Source organism: Papilio machaon, chromosome 3 (genome assembly GCF_912999745.1).
Source record: "Papilio machaon chromosome 3, ilPapMach1.1, whole genome shotgun sequence".
In the NCBI taxonomy this organism is placed as follows: Eukaryota; Metazoa; Arthropoda; class Insecta; order Lepidoptera; family Papilionidae; genus Papilio; species Papilio machaon.
In genome coordinates, this window is record NC_059988.1 from 6,221,935 (window position 1) to 6,241,437 (window position 19,503).

The window sequence follows — 19,503 nt, forward strand, 5'->3', positions numbered from 1 at the left end:
TCAGATAAAAGTTTCCTTTATGTATATTCTAGAAGTTTCTTACCAGATTCTTGCTCATGAAGGTCGTCTGGCGGGTGCAAGAACTTAATAGAGGTGAACTAAGTGATCTTTTGGATCTATTAACAGAACGTGTAGGACCCTACGATCCCTAAAAGATGATTTAGGACAGACACTGACTCACTACTACCACACTGGAGCGCAGACGCACGTCCGCTTCGTACCGCGTTCGTCACTCAACTACCCTCACACATCAACATTGACAGCTGTCCCTTCCATTGTGGTATGTGAGACAGTGTATTGTATCTATTGTATAGATACAAACACTACAGTAAGAACTTACTATAAAAATCTATTGGAAAATAAAACATCGAAATAACGATAAATAACTTTACTGTGTTATATACAATATCTTATAACTAATTAAAATTTATATGGCAGTAAATCTGTAGATAAAACAATTTCTGTTATGAATTTTTAGTAAGAATGAATTCAGTCTCATCGGGAAACTATTAAAGTGGAAATTACTCTTATATGAAAACAAAACTATTTTCATAAAAAAGTAAAGTTAAATAAAAATAATAATTCGTAAGAAATAACTAAGTAAATTATTAACCTGCATTTCACTGTATATTTTATATAATTCCATTTTAAACCGTCCCAATCTTGTCATTTGTGCTTAATTTAACATGAATTACTTCATATTTGATTCAATTATTGCGCCAATTTAACCACAGCTTTAGCTGCTTCATCTGCATCATTTATAATTTTGAAGGGTAATCCGGACTCTTCAAGTATTTTTTTAGCAGCGGATGCATTTGTGCCTTCCAATCTGATAACAAGTGGGTATTTTGGGGGGCTCTCTTTACACGCCGCCACTATGCCATTTGCGACTGTGGCACAATTAACAATACCTGAAATGAAATTGTACAATAATTTAACACTGTATAATATGCCTTAGAAAGAATTTCAAGTTGGTAATTTTTTCGCTGAAATCGCTTGACCAAACAACTTAATCTTGAAAAATAGTCCCATGGAAACAAACACACAAGCAGAAGTGGTTTGAGGCAACGCGAAAATTACCTGTGTATTTTCTTAAGGTGGTAAATGACAACTCTGCAAATGCAGATGCGTTGCCTACCTTTAATTGACTAAAGATTGCATCCCTGGCCACTCATGAGATGACAGGGGGATGCACAGAAAGAGAATATTTTCCATTCCTATGCGTCCCTTTCCCATCATTTCCTTATAACAAAAAGTTAGGAAGGGAAAGTGGACTAAAAGTATTCACTATTTCATAGTATACAACAGTATATGACCTATGTCACTTTATTCAGTGTTCACTGATGTATAGTATATTATAAATATAATCAGGTTACTTACCAGCAAAAACATTAACAAATATCGCCTTTACTTTAGGATCAGACTCCAAAATTCTCAAAGCTGCCGACACCTGGGCTTGGCCTACTCCTCCACCGAGATCTAGGAAGTTTGCTGGCCTTCCTCCGCTCAACATAATCAGGTCCATCGTCGCCATTGCTAACCCAGCACCATTAACCATGCAACCGATGCTACCATCCATGTCTATGTACGTCAAATTCAATGATGCTGCTTCCCTCTGAAGAAATCAAGAATACACTATTTGATTTATGTATTTTAACCAATGATTTAGATTCATAGAAAAGTATGTTTTTTTTATTAAACATAATATTTCTTAGCTGTATCCCGCAACTTCTTACTCATCTTAAAAAGCCCTAAATAAGACATTTATAAGATAAATTTGAAATAGCCTGACATACAAAGTTAATTATTTGAAAATTGTTAATTTTCTAGTAATTCCACTGAAGGAATAACATTGTTCTAAACTTACTTTCACCCTCAGCTTTTTAACTTTGTATGTTGAATAAAATACAGATAGTGTTTTATCAAAAGATAATTTGAGATAAAATAGAAAAAATCTTGCTCAAACAATATATGACATTGGAACATTCATTGCAATATTTATATCCTTGAATTACAGATAGTGCCAGTAATATTAGGTTTTACTGATAACAGATATCACTTGTTGTGGATAACCTCACTTCTTGTAGCAAAACAATTCAGTATGATGTAATTTATGTTGTCAATAAAACAGATGATTAAAGCCCGCTACCAACTTGTGATTTTCACTGAGCAGTCAAATAGTTATAATTTATGTGTGTATGCAAAATTTTAACTGTTGGTTAAACTCAGTTCTCAGATTTGGCTGTACACATATGATTTAACTGAACAGTTCAAATGTTCAGTTAAAACTGAAGGTGTGGAGCAGGCTTAATAATTTACTAGTTAGACTTACTTCTCTAGGATCCACACCGGACACATCGTCCAAAGCAAATATCTCCTTTTGTCTGAATTCTGCATTGTCATCAAAATTAATTTTTGCATCTACTGCAACAACCCGCCCATCGTCTGTTTCAACCAAAGGATTAATTTCAAGTTGTGTAGCATCAACCTTGAAACCAAAGTTTTGGAGAATGTTAATTGAAAGATGGTATATGGTAGTTAATGAAATGCCTTTTCTAGTCTCTACTCTTGAAGGCATCCACATCATACTTGGATGAAAACACTGATGTTGTGACCTTGTTCCACTCCTTTGACTGCTATCAATGACTAAAAGTTTGATTCATCAAATTGATTACATAAGAGTGCAAGCTAGGATGTTTATAACATATATCCAAATTTTTATATTATTTTGCATTTTATTACCAAGAATTATTAAGAAGCATACATCATGGCTATAATAATAGTAAAAATTGATAAAAAATCAATTTACCTTAATAAAAAGATTCCACAATTTTTTTATTTCTTCTGCACACTTTTGTACCATGCCACCTTTGAATTCTAAAAATTCTGCAATTTCAATGGCTACTTTGTCAGTAACTCCTTCATAAATATCTATAGGGACAGTCTTCAACAAGTGAGGAGTTTTTTCTGCTACAGCTTCAATATCCATGCCTCCTGCCGGTGAAGCTACCAGTGCAGCACCATTGTATGTTCTCTCCATAATAATACTAAGATATGTCTCTCTTATAATATTAACACTTTCAGCTACCATTACCTTATCAACTAATATGCCCTCTTTTGGGGTTTGTTTGGTGATTAATTTGTGGCCAATCATATTTTTTGCTAAGGGTAATATTTCGGATGGATTCTTAGTCAAATGGACTCCACCCTTAAAACCATTGTCAAAATGACCTTTTCCTCTGCCACCAGCTAAAATTTGTGCTTTCACCACATATTCTTTAGCTTTAAAGTCCGATAAGATCTTCGAATCCAATTTAGAGTCGAGAAGTCGAAAATTCTGAATAGAAACCTGATGTTTTCTCAATAAGTCTTTACTATGATATTCTTGAAGATTAAGATTTCTCTTAACGTTCACACGCGGACAATAATTGACTTTATAAAACAAAACATTTAAGATGGACAAATTTCTACTTTTATTTAGAGCAGCCATTATATTGAACTTTGTTCACTACTTTAAATTTTAACACTAACTAACCTATAATTCATCGATAAAACAAAACTTATGTAACTGCCTTTATAAAGGTAAGTATTTATATAAAGATAAGTTTAATGATGATAAAATATATATAGCTTGGTTCAAAATGTTAATGTTAAAACTAGTTATATCTAAAAGTCTGATAAGCGCAAGACGACTGTCTATGTTGATATAAATTGATAACAAATCAATCATAATGGCTAAAAACCTGAAATCAGTGTTGCCAATGAAAATTTTAACCAGGCCGTGCGTATTGTCTAAAAAAGCCGTTTGTATTGAAAATAACCTGTGGGCCGTTGCACTACTTAAAAGGGGAGTAAATGTTGTAAAATGTTTATTTGGAAGCATCTCATTAATTGTAACTTTTGGACTGTTCAGTTGAAAATATAAGAAAAAGTAGGTTAAGTATAAGTTAATGAGTGTCTGTCGCCTTCAAACTGCTGTGCAGTTTGGCGACTTTAAAAAAAATGAGCATTGGCCAAATGGCGCTGTGTTAATGTTTTTAACATTATTTATATGTGTGAAAATAATTGATCGGCCTTATTTTATAAAAGTCAAAACTTTTTAAGCATTAATATTTTTGACAAAAATCATTATTTCCGGGACAAATTTTTTTATTCAATGATTATTTTACTAATTTTTCATTTACTTTTCGCTTATCGAAAATTATTGTTTCAATTTTAATAAAATTGTATAGATTCCACTAGTAGTAAATTCAGGTTATGAAGTATTTTGTTTCCATTATGGTCAAGCTCAAGTATGGTAACATTCAAAGGTGTTGCCAACGAAAATTTTCCTATGTCTTCGTAATGCGAACTACTTCCTTTTTCCCGTGTACTTTTGACAACACGAGGTTATAATTTCTGTTTAGCCAAAAAGTAGGTTTGAATTCACTTAAATTAGTGGTGTTTATCAATAAAAATTAATAAACATTGTATAAAAAGTAATTGTCATTGTTTTAGGCGCTAAATATGACCGAAGAAAACTGGAACGACGATAACATGGACGTTGGCAGCATGGCTGTGGAAAGCATGCCATTGCCCCAGCCGGCTGACATTCCCGAAATCAAACTTTTCGGACGATGGAGCTGCTATGATGTTCAGGTTTCCGATATGTCTCTCCAGGATTACATATCTGTTAAAGAAAAGTACGCCAAATTTCTGCCTCACTCTGCTGGCAGGTATGCTCACAAGCGATTCCGTAAAGCTCAATGCCCGATTGTAGAGCGTCTTACAAACTCTCTGATGATGCACGGCCGTAACAATGGCAAGAAATTAATGGCAGTTCGTATAGTAAAGCACGCTTTTGAAATTATCCACCTTTTGACTGGAGAGAATCCCCTGCAGGTACTGGTTACCGCTATTATTAACTCAGGACCTCGTGAAGATTCTACTAGGATTGGTCGCGCTGGTACCGTCCGTCGTCAGGCTGTCGACGTTTCGCCCCTTCGTCGTGTGAACCAGGCTATCTGGTTGCTGTGCACGGGAGCGCGTGAAGCCGCATTCAGAAATATCAAAACCATTGCAGAATGTGTAGCTGATGAACTTATCAATGCTGCAAAGGGTTCATCAAACTCTTATGCCATCAAAAAGAAGGATGAGTTGGAGCGTGTTGCTAAATCCAACCGTTAAGTTTCATAAGGATTGGTCAATAAAATTTTAAAATATATTTGGCTTTTAATTCAATCTTTTTCTGTCATTATTAACAATTCTAATTTGTATTTGAAAATAATGAAGTAGTTCAAACTTAAAGGTTTTATTTAAAATTTTAAATTAAACGAGAATCTTTCAATGAGTCCTATATGGGCCAACGTTACAAATTGACAATTTTTCTTTTTTGTTTTAAAAGCTTTTAGTTCAGTTAACAACATGCACCATACAAAATACACATTTACAGGTGTAAATTTTATTTTGCTGAAGTTAAAGGGCCTATCCGGACAAGAAACTTGATAGCTTCTGAAAAGCAGTCAATTTGCATAATGGCCCTTACTCATAGAAGCCATCGATTTATAGAGTACCTTTAATTGACTGAGGAGAAGATGCACAAAAAGAGAATATTTCCTCTTCCTACGTGTCACCTCTTCTATCAAATCCCCATCCTCTGCCTATCCTTTCCTCATAAGAAAAAGGTGAGAAGGGATACAAGACTAAAATGAGGCCTTCAGCACCACAATCGTCAGACGAAACGCGAAATTGCTATACATGCCTGTCGTCTGTGTGGTCATGGTATTGCAATGGGCAAGCCGGTCCATTCGTACAACAGATGTTAGAGATGGACAAAATGTGTCACTTTGAAGAAAAGAGAGTACATCTTTTCACCTTGGTGATATACATTAATAACTTTTTATCGGTAACAGCTGGTTAATTAATAAAGTTTCATGATAAAAACAATCTCAAACAAAATGCACTAAAAATAACAAAATAATGTCTTGAAACCTTCTTTCTTGTAACATGTCTATATTGCATAATTATTGTTATTTCAAATCGGTATCGGCCTAAGAGAACTTTCTTACTTTAGAGGGTTTTCACGACAATATTTTGTTACTTTTTAGTGCAATTTGTTTGAAATTGTTTTTTTATGAAGCCTTTCTTTTTTCTTAAAAATTTATTTTTTTCTCTATTTTTGTAGTTAGAAGTTCGATTAGAAATTTCCTTAATACGTAAGAGGACGGAAATAAGACAAATTAATAAAGAAAAGGTCTTTCCTTTTTAATATGTGTATACTTCAATTAAAAAATAATTTAAAATGCAGCAGATAACCTTTTAACAAAAAAATTATTATCAAAATCGGTATACTAATTGAAAATTAACGAACGAATACATACTAGCGTGCCTTTTGCAGCCGCGCGCCGCAGTAGCATTTTTCGAATGCGCGTAGTTTTTAATCATTTGATATCGTGCAAACTATTGGTCAGAATTATATAGTTTGAAAGGCTAATATAATCTGCATTTAATTCTTCAGCCTTCAAACATATTTATTTCGATAAGGATTCATATCGAATATAATATAATAGCGACGTAAGCTTACGACGGTTTTTCGTGTCCATTTTAAACGACTTTTGTTCACAATAACATGGTTATTGTGAGACATCTATAGATGATACTTATATGCCACCAAGGACTTTTATTTAGAAAATTTAAGGACCTACAATTACTCCATTTACATATCTACAGATACATCATTTTTATGTAGGTCATATAGTTTGACCTACGTAAGTTCAGAAAGCATAATTGTGCTTTTCATTGTAACGCAATGTAGCATTTTTTGTTTCTGCGTAATTTTATTCTTTTGATATCTTCTAAACTATTAGACAGAATAATATAGTTTCAAGGGCAAGTATAATCTACATTAAATTTTCTTGATAATAATCATATTTATTTACATAAGGGGTAATATTGAACTCGAATAACAGCGTCGGAAATAGGGCATAAATTTAATTGATGTTTCTAAAGAAAAAAATAATTACTATGAGACAACTATAAGACAGGTATATGCTATCACCGACTTTTATTTTAAAGAGCTACAATTTGAGAGCTACAACCTTTCATCATTTTGATTCAGTTCCTATAGTTTAGCCTACGTAAGCGCTGAAAGCAAAATAGTCCCTAATTTTCACAACGCATTTTGTTATAGTAACATAACGTTGTGCTCATAGTTTGGTTTTTGTACTCAACGTGAAGAATTTCGGTAGAAGTTGTAATTTTTGCTTACTGGTAAACTGGTAACTCTAAAACTGCCGCGGCCCCTTCCCTTTACCTGTCAAGTGTTAATAAAAAAAAAGCTGCCTTGAGAAAAGATTCTTGTCGGATTTTACGATTTTTTCCGGCATAATATGTGTTTAGATATTTTCGTTTAAAGTACACATTTATTAGGAAATTAAAAAACATATATAGTACAGTGTCTGCAAAATGATACACAGCTTGTTTATAATAAATCCATCTGGGTAAATGATTGTATCTTACACGTCGTCTTATTTATTTACATATTTAATTTTCGTGAATGTGATTAAAAATTATTCAAAAAAATTAAACGAGATTTTGTTTATGAAATGATTTTGATTTCAGGGATGTGTTTCTTGAGAAACACTGGCGAAGTGTTATACCAAGATCAGTCTGTGACTATTATTTAGAAGCTCAGCGAGCTTCTCCTAATGTATGTTACAATTTTAGACTTAATATCTTGTTAAAAAAAAGTATAAACCCACATTCAAAGAGTCTTACAAGTTAAAATATGTCTTTCAGGATGTGCCACCAGTTTTAGCAGCACCTCATCACTATTTAATATCCATACAAAGAGGCGGCGTAGCTCTTGTTGCAGTCAGCAAGCAGGAAGTTGCCCCTCTCTTTGTTATAGAATTTCTACACAGAGTTGTTGATACTTTCCAGGTAATTAAACTTTAATGCAAACAATACTTGTTAGGTTTTTATATTTTATCTTAGAAATGTAAAAAAATTTTTAATAAGTAAAAATAAAATCAAATTTGTTGCTTGTTATTGACTTGACCGAGACATTCCTAAACTGTGGTCTCAACAACATATTACGAGAATGTGATTTTATATAAAGGAAGGCACCTATGTAAAGATTTTTGTGGGTGTTTATAGAAAACACTGGTAACTGACCATCAATAACTGCTTACTCTTTATCTTCTCTCTTATTATAAAAAACTATTCATACAACTTCCATCACATGTTATAAAAAATCATGTAAAAAAGATAAATCATGTTGATTTTGTCTTTTTTCTTTCAGGATTACTTTTCAGATTGTACAGAGACAATCATTAAAGAAAATTATGTGGTTGTTTATGAGGTACAAAGTTTGTGTTTACATTTTGTGTGTTATAATAGAGTAGAGAATTGTTTTAACGGTTTTTTTTTTAGTTGTTGGATGAAATGTTGGATAATGGTTTTCCATTGGCTACTGAGAGCAATATACTCAAAGAATTGATTAAACCACCAAATATTTTAAGAACTATAGCAAACACAGTTACAGGAAAATCAAAGTAAGTTTCTAATGTGCTTCAAAACAAACATCCATCCATACATCCAAACATTCGCATTTATAATATTAGTAAGATTATTAGAGGCATAAACTATTTGATAGTCATCACAAATAAATTTGCACAAACATAGTCTGTTTTACCATTTTTGAAAACACAATCTATCATAAACATATACATAATTAAAATAGTTTGCGATCACTAGCAAAAGTTGATATGTATTTTTAATATCTTGATTTTCTTTTTTATATTAAGAAAAATTTGTTTATATTTTGTCAAAATTAAGACAACCATCTCACTTAACAAAGATTAAAAAAATATTTAGTAGTGATCACAAACTTTTCTGGTTATGTGTAGTTCATCAAATCAAAAAAATGTTGGAGCGATCAGTTAGATTATATACATCTGTATGCAATGACATCAATTAAAATTTTTCAAACATTACAGTGTGTCATCTATATTACCATCCGGTCAGTTATCAAATGTGCCTTGGCGTCGTTCTGGTGTGAAATATGCAAATAATGAAGCATACTTTGATGTTGTTGAAGAAGTTGATGCGATTATAGATAAAAGTGGTGTAACAGTTTCAGCAGAAATACAAGGATATGTAAGTATTTTTATAAATCATGATAAACTTTACTCATTTGATAAATACAGGCCAGCTATGACCTCCCCCGTATCTCTCGGGCCATCCGCTGCAGCTTATATAGTATCCCAGCAACTCATATGATGTTCTATGCCGCCAAGATATTTGATAAATAAATTACAACAAAACAAGAAATTATCAAGATACTTGTATAGTAGCTAGAAAAGAAACAAGGGTCCACAATGTTTAACACATTCAACACCAACTCGCCTTCCAGTTATTTTAGTTTGTGAAAATTGTAGCATTGGACATGTTCTATTTGGATATCATTTAATTAATTTTATATAGTTTTTTTCACATTTATTATTTCAAGCCTTACCTTAAATCTATCTATATATATAAAAGAAAGTCGTGTTAGTTACACCATTTATAACTCAAGAACGGCTGAATCGATTTGACTGAAAATTGGTGGGCAGGTAGCTTAGAACCAGGAAACGGACATAGGATAATTTTTACCCCGTTTTCTTTTTTTTTTATTCCGCGCGGACGGAGTCGCGGGAAAAAGCTAGTATTAAATAAAGTAAATTCTTGTCTTAAATAATAATATTTTTTTGATTTCAAGATTGACTGCTGCATCAAATTAAGTGGTATGCCAGATCTGACATTAACATTTGTAAATCCGAGGTTATTTGATGATGTTTCATTCCATCCTTGTGTGAGGTTCAAACGATGGGAGGTAAGTTTAACTCCTTTCAATGCTTGTAACTTAAGATATTGCTAGCAGGAATGCTTAATCCAGTCTCAAAACATAATGTATTTATCATTTTGATACATTCCAAGAGACATAATGTTTGCAGAGAGTATAACAATGAATAAATAAAAAAGCTTTAAAATACTAAATGTTGCAAGTAAACTAAAAGAACAATAAAATTATCACAAACTCGTCTATAAATCAAATTCAAATACATCTAAAGTAATCAACTTTTAATTATGCAATATTAAAACTGTAAGGATAAATTATATTGACTACATTGTACTAATATTAAACTCTACACTGTATTTGTATTACTTAAAGAAAAAAAAAAATCGTCTCAGTATAATGTGGTTAATTATTTCAGTCGGAAAGAATATTATCTTTCATTCCGCCCGATGGTAACTTTAGATTGATGTCCTACCATATTGGATCACAAAGTGTCGTAGCCATTCCTATTTACGTCCGGCATAATCTTACTTTACGTTCAAACGGTGATCAAGGCAGGTTAGACTTGACTGTTGGACCAAAGCAAACTATGGGACGGACATTAGAAAGTAAGTATACAACTGACCAATGAAAAATAAGTGTCTGTTTCATTAAAACCTAATTTTTTTAATATTATAACAATCTAGACAGTGTAAGACTTGAGATGTAAGGAAACAACCAAGTAGTCATCAGCAATAGACATCAGCAATTGCTGATGTGTTGCCTACTTTTAATTGACAGAGGATGGACAGAGAAATAGGATATTTTCCCTTCCTATGTTCTCCTACTTCTATGTCGTGTGGCCATTGGTACAACAAATTTTGTTGGCTATATTTTAAAATACAGGAATAATTCATGGTATTTGTTTTTAACGTTTTTTTATTTATTTCCAGACGTAGCGTTAGAAATTTGTATGCCTAAATGTGTGTTGAATTGCTCTCTGACAGCCAATCAAGGAAAATACTCATACGATCCAGTCAGTAAAGTACTTTTATGGGATATAGGAAAGATTGAACTTCCCAAACTACCAAATATCAGAGGATCTGTAAGTATTCATAGGATATGACTAATTTTAATAGATAAAAGGAGTTAAATATTAAAAGGTTATTTTTTAATTACAGGAAACACAAAATACATTTACTTTCAATCAGTACTTTTGTAGTCTTGGTATTTTTAATATAATCATTAAGTAGAGTTATTAAAAGTTACTAAAATTATACAAACTTTTTTTTACGTAAAATAGATGGCGTTGTCTTCAATATTGAAATGATTTTTTTTAATATTTGATACCGTTTAAAATTAACTTACGTATTACGTAATTATTACTCAACTTAAGTAACTTTTTTGTTTCTGAAAATTATTAATTAATAACAAATTTGTTGAAAATTTAAATTGAAAGAGATTTTTTTGTTATCAATATTTTTTTGTAGGTATCTGTAGCAGCGGGGGCGGACACGTCAGGTGCAAATCCAAGCATAAATGTGCATTTCACAATTCCTCAACTAGCTGTGAGCGGACTCAGAGTTAGCAGACTCGATATGTATGGAGCTAAATACAAGCCATTCAAAGGTGTCAAATATATCACAAAAGCGGGCAAGTTTCATGTGAGAATGTGATTGGAAAATAATGGCGATGGCCTGTGAATTTTTAAATCAAGTCACAATTCCACTTATTACTGACCTCTATAAATATCCTCTGGATAGGTCAGGCTTTCGCGTAGTTCAGATTTAAGAGCCAGTTGGTGTTATTAATTCTGTTTCTAATATTAGTTTGAATTTCTAAAACTGTTACCAAAACGGAGAAAATCAAAGAGGCACAAAATACCACGGGTCATAGCCTGTCCAGTATAGAGGTGATTGTTGTTTATTCTCTTGCTGCCAACTCGTGTTCGAAACAGATTAAAATATCATTATGCTATAAATATTGTCATCATGTGACATACGAAATACATTATTTGGTTTATCATTGTACCAGCATATTGTTTAAAAACTTACTATATCTTATATATTAAAACGTTTTTTTTTTGTAAGCCTAGACTTTAATTTTATGGAATCTGACTTTAATTAAAATCGTGATAAAATAATTTAAGTTGTATTTCTTAATACACTAATAAATATCAGGTTTTTTAAATGAACTCTGAAATATATATATATTTTTGGATAGAAGCAAATTTTCTGTACTTCACCCTAACAGAAAGGACTTCGAAGGATTTTTTTTTGCTACACTTTTATGATCCGGATTAGATACTTATATTTCATATATCTAAAGTTTAATGTTAATATTCTTAATTATTGGAATTTTGGTAGTAATACTGTAATTATAAGTTTTAAATTCTTTAAATTAATTTATACAAAAGCTTTTATAAAGCAAGAAAATATGTTATTTGTTATTTTAAATAAAACACATCTTATTTTCAATTGTTTTATTTTGAATAAACTCTTTTCCTTCGGCACGACTGAAAAATATGAAACTAATTGATTTGTGCACATTAGTAAGTTATGCAATAAAGGCGAAGACAACAAAGGCATTGCATTTATTTTTGCATTTTGGCGCTGATGGTTGCGGTTGTTAGGGGTGGTGAGTTGTTAGGTTTATTATGTAAGGTATAGGAGAATTTGTAGGGTAGTAGAAAAAAAATTATTATGTTAGGTATAGGAGAATTTGTAGGGTAGTAGAAAAAAATTATTATGTTAGGTATAGGAGAATTTGTAGGGTAGTAGAAAAAAATTATTATGTTAGGTATAGGAGAATTTGTAGGGTAGTAGATAAAAGTTTATTATGTAAGGTATAGGAGAATTTGTAGGGTATTAAAAAAAGGTTTATTATGTAATTGTAGGGTAGTAGAAAAAAGTTTATTATGTAGTGTATAGGAGAATTTGTAGGGTAGTAGATAAAAGTTTATTATGTAAGGTATAGGAGAATTTGTAGGGTATTAAAAAAAAGTTTATTATGTAATTGTAGGGTAGTAGAAAAAAGTTTATTATGTAGTGTATAGGAGAATTTGTAGGGTAGTAGAAAAAAGTTTATTATGTAAGATATAGGAGAATTTGTAGGGTAGTAGAAAAAAGTTTATTATGTAATTGTAGGGTAGTAGAAAAAAGTTTATTATGTAATTGTAGGGTAGTAGAAAAAAGTTTCTTATGTAAATGTAGGGTAGTAGAAAAAAGTTCATTATATTAGGTATAGGAGAATTTGTAGGGTAGTAGAAAAAAGTTTATTATGTAATTGAAGGGTAGTAGAAAAAAGGTTATTATGTAATTGAAGGGTAGTAGAAAAAAGTTTATTATGTAAGGCATAGGAAAATTTGTAGGGTAGTAGAAAAAAGTTTATTATGTAGTGTATAGGAGAATTTGTAGGGTAGTAGAAAAAAGTTTATTATATAAGGTATAGGAGAATTTGTAGGGTAGTACAAAAAAGTTTATTATGTAATTGTAGGGTAGTAGAAAAAAGTTTATTATGTAAGGTATAGGAGAATTTGTAGGGTAGAAGAAAAAAGTTTATTATGTAATTATAGGGTAGTAGAAAAAAGTTTATTATGTAAGATATAGGAGAATTTGTAGGGTAGTAGAAAAAAGTTTGGTTTGGTTTAGTAGAAAAAAGACGTGGCTACAAAGTGTTTTTGTAGAGTTGTGTTGTGAAGTGAAAAAATCAAATTCTGCCTCAACCGCAAGGAACCCGCCACTGTCATCATGTAAGTACTATTATTTTTTAATTATTTTGTTAATCAAAACTTTCACATTTGACTCTTACAGGATCGTCCTAGAGAGGACAAAGAGTCACATATATACTTAATGGTAGGTTGGTGGGAGATTCTTAATATTAATTAGGTTGTATTTTCAGAAAAAAATAATAATATACACATTGACTCAAACGTGGTGGGGACATGACTTGAGCTTATATAAACCCTTGCACGTCAGTCTGACGATCAGTCTGAAGAAGATACTCGGAGGAACAAGACGTGGCTACAAAGTGTTTTTGTAGTGTTGTGTTGTGAAGTGAAAAAATCAAATTCTGCCTCAACCGCAAGGAACCCGCCACTGTCATCATGTAAGTACTATTATTTTTTAATTATTTTGTTAATCAAAACTTTCACATTTGACTCTTACAGGATCGTCCTAGAGAGGACAAAGAGTCACATATACCTATATACTTAATGGTAGGTTGGTGGGAGATTCTTAATATTAATTAGGTTGTATTTTCAGAAAAAAAATAATAATATACACATTGACTCAAACGTGGTGGGGACATGACTTGAGCTTATATAAACCCTTGCACGTCAGTCTGACGATCAGTCTGAAGAAGATACTCGGAGGAACAAGACGTGGCTACAAAGTGTTTTTGTAGTGTTGTGTTGTGAAGTGAAAAAATCAAATTCTGCCTCAACCGCAAGGAACCCGCCACTGTCATCATGTAAGTACTATTATTTTTTAATTATTTTGTTAATCAAAACTTTCACATTTGACTCTTACAGGATCGTCCTAGAGAGGACAGAGAGTCACATATATAATGGTAGGTTGGTGGGAGATTCTTAATATTAATTAGGTTGTATTTACAGAAAAAAAAAAATATACACATTGACTCAAACGTAATGGGGACATGACTTGAGCTTATATAAACCCTTGCACGTAAGTCTGACGATCAGTCTGAAGAAGATACTCGGAGGAACAAGACGTGGCTACAAAGTGTTTTTGTAGTGTTGTGTTGTGAAGTGAAAAAATCAAATTCTGCCTCAACCGCAAGGAACCCGCCACTGTCATCATGTAAGTACTAATAATAATAATAATAGTATAGCCTTTATTCGGATACAATATTCGTGACATTAATTTAAATTGATTTATTGTACATTTATATTTACATAATATATATATTATCCGTTTGCCCCGTGGACACAGGCCTCCTCCAATCCCTTCCATTCTTCCCTTATTTTTGCCCTCCTAGACCACGTCCTTCCAGCTGTAGCTCTTATTTCGTCTTCCCACCTCTTCTGTTGTCTTCCGCGTTTCCTTTTACCGTTTTTAGGATACCAGTAATTAATGACTTTGCTCCATTTATCCGCTCCACGTAGTGTGTGGCCAGTCCACCTCCATTTGAGTCGTTTTATTGTTGTGATGATATTCGTTAGTCCAGTTGTTTTTGTGATATATGTGCTTTTGATTTTGTCAGTTTTTTTAATGTTTAACATGCTTCTTTCCATTGATCTTTGACAAACTTGTAGTTTTCTATAGTGTTCTTTTGTGGGTGCCCAAGTTTGGCAGCCGTATGTTAATACGGGAAGTACACAAGCGTTGTAGAGCTTTCGTTTTATTTGTACGCTCATTTCTTTATTCTTCATGACTTCTTTCAGCGACCAATATCTCTTCCAGGCTTTACCTATTCTTGTTTCTACCTCTTTAGAGTTTAGACCTGTTGGTGTGATTATTTGACCAAGGTATGTATATTCCTGAACGTATTCAATTTCTGTGTCGTTTACTACAATAGGTTCTTTTAAGCTATTTGTCATTACTTTTGTTTTCAGTGCATTCATAGTTAATCTTACTTTGCGGCTTGCTTTATCTAAGTCTCTTATCATCTCGGTTAATTCAGTCGGGGAGGAAGAAAGTATAACCAAATCGTCTGCGAACCTTAAGTGAGCCAAGTTTTTGCCGTTTATGTTTAGTCCGTAATTTTCCCATTCTAGTGAGCGGAATATCTCTTCTAGGACCGCCGAGAAGAGTTTTGGCGACAACGGGTCTCCTTGTCGCACCCCTATTTTTATCGCGATGTCTTGACCTTAGCGCTCAAGTTTGATTTTTGCGGAACCGTCGTTATATATATTTTTAATTATTCTTATATATTTCTTGTCAATGCCTTGGTTGTTTAGGGTTTGCCAGATTGCTATATGTTCTAGTGAATCAAATGCTTTACAGTAGTCAATGAAACAGCAGTAGAAGGTGGTGCCATATTCATTGCTTTTTTCTATTATTTGTTTGATTACATGGATATGATCTAGCGTTGAAAAATCACTTCTAAATCCAGCTTGCTCTATTGGTTGGTTTTCATCCAATTTTTTGGTTATTCTATTCAGGATTATTTTAGAGAAGATTTTGTAGATGTTTGACATCAAGCTTATTGGCCTGTAGTTAGATATGTCGCTCTTGTCACCTTTTTTATGAATGAGGACAATCGTTGAATTTTGCCATTGTTTTGGAATAGTTTCTGTTGTCAACACGTCGTTAAATAGGAAAGTTAAAATTGGCACCAAATCTTCTTTGTATGTCATTAAAAATTCGTTTGTTATATTGTCGTGTCCCGGGGCTTTATTTCGTTTTTGACTTTCTATGGCTTTTTCTACCTCTCTTGGCAGTATTTCCGGAATGACACTGTCGTCTGATAAGTCGATTGTATTTTCCGTTGATTTGCTAGAATACAATTCTTTGTAGAATTTTGTAGCTACTTCAAGTATGTCTTGACGTCTAGTTATGTTGTCTCCTGATTTATTTTTTACTTTGATATCCACTCCTTTTTATCCACTAAGCTGCCTAAAGCCGATTTGATACCGCCGGTCCTGGCTATATAGGTTTCGAATAGTTTAAGTCTATGCCTTTTCCTTTCATTTCTTAATCTTTTCCTAATCTCTTTGCTTATTTTCGTTATTTCATTTCTTATGTCTTTCGATTTGTTTGTTACTGCCAAAAGTCCTGCTCTTGTATCCATAAGTTCTTTCAATGGATCAGAAATGTTACCTCTTGTTTGGGCTTGTTTACTTTTGTTGATTGAGGAATTAATTATGTCGTACAATGCATCGTATTTGTTTTGAGTAGAGTATCCTGACACCAGTTCAGTAAATTTTTGGAGTCGCCTTTTTAGTTCACAATGTGTTGCGTTGTCTAAGTTCATGTTAAGTTTTGTTCTGTATGGTCTTTGCTTTTTAGGCATTTGCAGTTTTAGGTTAGCTCTGATTATTCGATGATTACTGTTGAAATTGATATTACTGATAACCCTGCAATCTTGAAATTGTCTACTTTGATTTGTAAGGATGTAATCGATTTCGTTCTTATAGTTTCCTCCGGGTGAAATCCATGTCCATCTGTTATGCTTGCGGTTTTTGTATAGGGTATTTAGTATTTTTAAGTTATGTTCGTAGGCTAGTTCGAGGAGTTTATTACCATTTCGTGTTCTTTTCCCGTAGCAGTAAGGTCCTAGTACAAGGTTTTCCCCTGGTTTTCTTTCTCCTATCTGTGCGTTAAAATCGCCCATAACTACAATATTTTTGTGGGTGTTCTCTCTTATTGTATTGTTAGGTTTGTTGTAAAATGCGTCGATTTCCGCTTTACTAGCTTGCTCTGTAGGAGAGTAGATTTGTATTATCGACCAACTTACATTGTTAAATGTTAGATTTAGTACCGCGATGCGTTCGTTTATTCCTATTATTTCGTCTATATATTCTTTAACATTTTTGTGAATTAGAAATCCAACTCCATGTTTTCCTAGTGTTTCACCTTTGGAGTATAAAATGAAGTTTTCGTATTCCTCTATTTTGTCTCCGTGACGCCTCACTTCACTAAGGCCGATTATGTTCCATTTGATATCTTTAAGTGCTAGGATTAATTCTTTTAGACTCTCCTCCGTTCGCAGTGAGAGCGTGTTAAATGTAGCTAAGTACAGAAGTTGCTTTCTATCTCTATTTGGTAATGCAGAATGGTTTTGTTCTTTTGTTAGGATTGGAGGGATGTAAGTACTATTATTTTTTAATTATTTTGTTAATCAAAACTTTCACATTTGACTCTTACAGGATCGTCCTAGAGAGGACAAAGAGTCACATATACCTATATACTTAATGGTAGGTTGGTGGGAGATTCTTAATATTAATTAGGTTGTATTTTCAGAAAAAAATAATAATATACACATTGACTCAAACGTGGTGGGGACATGACTTGAGCTTATATAAACCCTTGCACGTCAGTCTGACGATCAGTCTGAAGAAGATACTCGGAGGAACAAGACGTGGTTACAAAGTGTTTTTGTTTTTTTTTTGTTGACGCGGGGAATGCATTTACGTACTTCGCCGTCCGTGCCGCGGGGGCTGCAGGGACGGTTTCGTGTGGGACTCGCCGGCCGCAGAAGGCGACCGGAATACCCACTAAACCCCGCGGTGTTCTCCTTCGCCTGACCGGGCCGTGGCATCTACGTTAGTTTATCCACGACCCGGCTAGGGGAGCCCCTTGGTAGGGGCTCGACACGTGTAGGGAGGGGCTGGATGTAACACCCCCTCCCATCACCCTATGATGCCCTCCCTCGGAACACACGAGAGAGGGCATCCGCCACATTCGGCGCAGCAGATCCTCCGACCTGCTGCGAGTGGCCACCTCAAATTGGTTGAAGGGCCGCGGCGTACCTCGTACGCCGGCGGCCCCCCGCTGGGGCCCTGCGGGGCGGCAGCGTTTCGCTGGCGCGTTCGCGTTCCCGCAGGGCTTCTCTCTTAGCCGCCATCACCTCGCGTGCAAACGAGGCGACTGCGGCCCAGCTCTGCTCGCTGCCGGCCATCGATCTAACGACGGCTGGCAGCGACAGATCGCGTCCTATTGCGCCAGTGAGTGTGGCGCGTTCAGCGTATGCTCGGCCGTGTCCACGGCTTGGGACGCCCACGCACGGCGCCCACGCACTCGATTTGGCGTTGAAGTCTCCGGCGTCCACAACAGGGGTGGGGTGTGCATCGGCCACAAGAGCGCCGACTTCGGCGAGCATATCCGCTCGAAGTCGGCAAAACTCCTGCTCGGCGCGAAGTACACCCCGATCACTGCAATGCCGCCCAGCGACGCAAGAACCCAACCGCGACCCTTTGTTATACTTTTGAAGGGTGTGGGGCCCGTGCGTCTCCAGGCGACGATAGCCACCGAGTCGTCGCGATCGCCCGCCCAATCATCACGGGCGCGGACGTAGTACGGCTCAGCGTCTATGACTACGTCGATCTTCCACTGCGCCGCGGTCTGTATCAATAAATCTTGAGCCGCGACGCAGTGGTTGACGTTCGCCTGCAGGATCGAGACACTGGGGGCCATTATTACTGGGCGGTGTCCATCGCCTCCGTGTCAGCGGCTGCTGTAGACGACGAGGCGGGGGGTCCCTGATTGCCCCCGCCTGTCTTTTTCTTGCCGCCTCTATTGGGGGGCCGGTTCATCGCTGGGCACTTCTTGTGTCCCAGACGATGACCGGCCTCGACGCCCTCCGACGCACAAATTGCGCAGGAGGGCTCCTCCTCGCACGACGCGGCCTTGTGGCCCGGCTGGCCACATCGGAAGCACAGCGCGCTGCGGTCGACGCCGCAGTCGCACTGCACCCCCAAATGGCCGGGGACCAGGCAGCGGTAGCAGCGCTGCGGCCGCGCCTCCAGGAGGGTTGCCCTCACCGTCGACCAGCCGACCGTGAACCGGCCAGTGTCGACGATCTTTTTGGCCGCCAGGACAGGGCATTTCACCCACACGGTGCCCTGGCGGCCAGGTGGGCGATTTATGGCGCCCACCTTCACACCTTCGGGAGGGCAACCCCCCAACTTCGCTACTTGCGCTGCCACCGCCTGGCTGGTGGCCGCATCACCCAGACCGGAGATGCGTATCTCAGCGCAGAGCTCCGGCCGGGAGACGCGGGCCACATCGCCGATGGTCGCCCGC

At 35.4% G+C, this 19,503-nt stretch overlaps 4 protein-coding genes across 4 annotated transcripts; 2 read left to right on the forward strand and 2 right to left on the reverse strand.

Annotated features, from left to right (window-relative positions):
• Positions 1–618: 618 nt before the first annotated feature.
• Positions 619–3,569, reverse strand: LOC106720446 (succinate--CoA ligase [GDP-forming] subunit beta, mitochondrial). The gene is made up of 4 exons (XM_014515150.2): positions 2,810–3,569; positions 2,333–2,488; positions 1,381–1,615; positions 619–911 (listed from the first exon to the last, which is right to left on the reverse strand). The coding sequence occupies exons 1-4, from the start codon at positions 3,488–3,490 to the stop codon at positions 712–714; spliced, it is 1,272 nt and encodes a 423-aa protein (XP_014370636.2). The 5' UTR covers positions 3,491–3,569; the 3' UTR covers positions 619–711.
• A 747-nt stretch (positions 3,570–4,316) lies between these two features.
• On the forward strand, positions 4,317–5,203 carry LOC106720447 (40S ribosomal protein S5). The gene is made up of 2 exons (XM_014515152.2): positions 4,317–4,413; positions 4,498–5,203. Exon 2 carries the CDS (start codon positions 4,507–4,509, stop codon positions 5,164–5,166), a length of 660 nt encoding a protein of 219 aa, XP_014370638.1. The 5' UTR covers positions 4,317–4,413; positions 4,498–4,506; the 3' UTR covers positions 5,167–5,203.
• Positions 5,204–7,283: 2,080 nt separating this feature from the next.
• LOC106720427 (AP-3 complex subunit mu-1) lies at positions 7,284–11,886 on the forward strand. The gene is made up of 10 exons (XM_014515125.2): positions 7,284–7,478; positions 7,600–7,687; positions 7,777–7,920; positions 8,282–8,341; positions 8,413–8,534; positions 8,979–9,138; positions 9,740–9,853; positions 10,236–10,425; positions 10,750–10,901; positions 11,287–11,886. Exons 1-10 carry the CDS (start codon positions 7,444–7,446, stop codon positions 11,470–11,472), a joined length of 1,251 nt encoding a protein of 416 aa, XP_014370611.2. The 5' UTR covers positions 7,284–7,443; the 3' UTR covers positions 11,473–11,886.
• A 6,528-nt stretch (positions 11,887–18,414) lies between these two features.
• Positions 18,415–18,894, reverse strand: LOC123723554. Its single transcript, XM_045686623.1, has one exon. It carries the CDS (start codon positions 18,892–18,894, stop codon positions 18,415–18,417), a length of 480 nt encoding a protein of 159 aa, XP_045542579.1.
• Between the last annotated feature and the right edge of the window lie 609 nt (positions 18,895–19,503).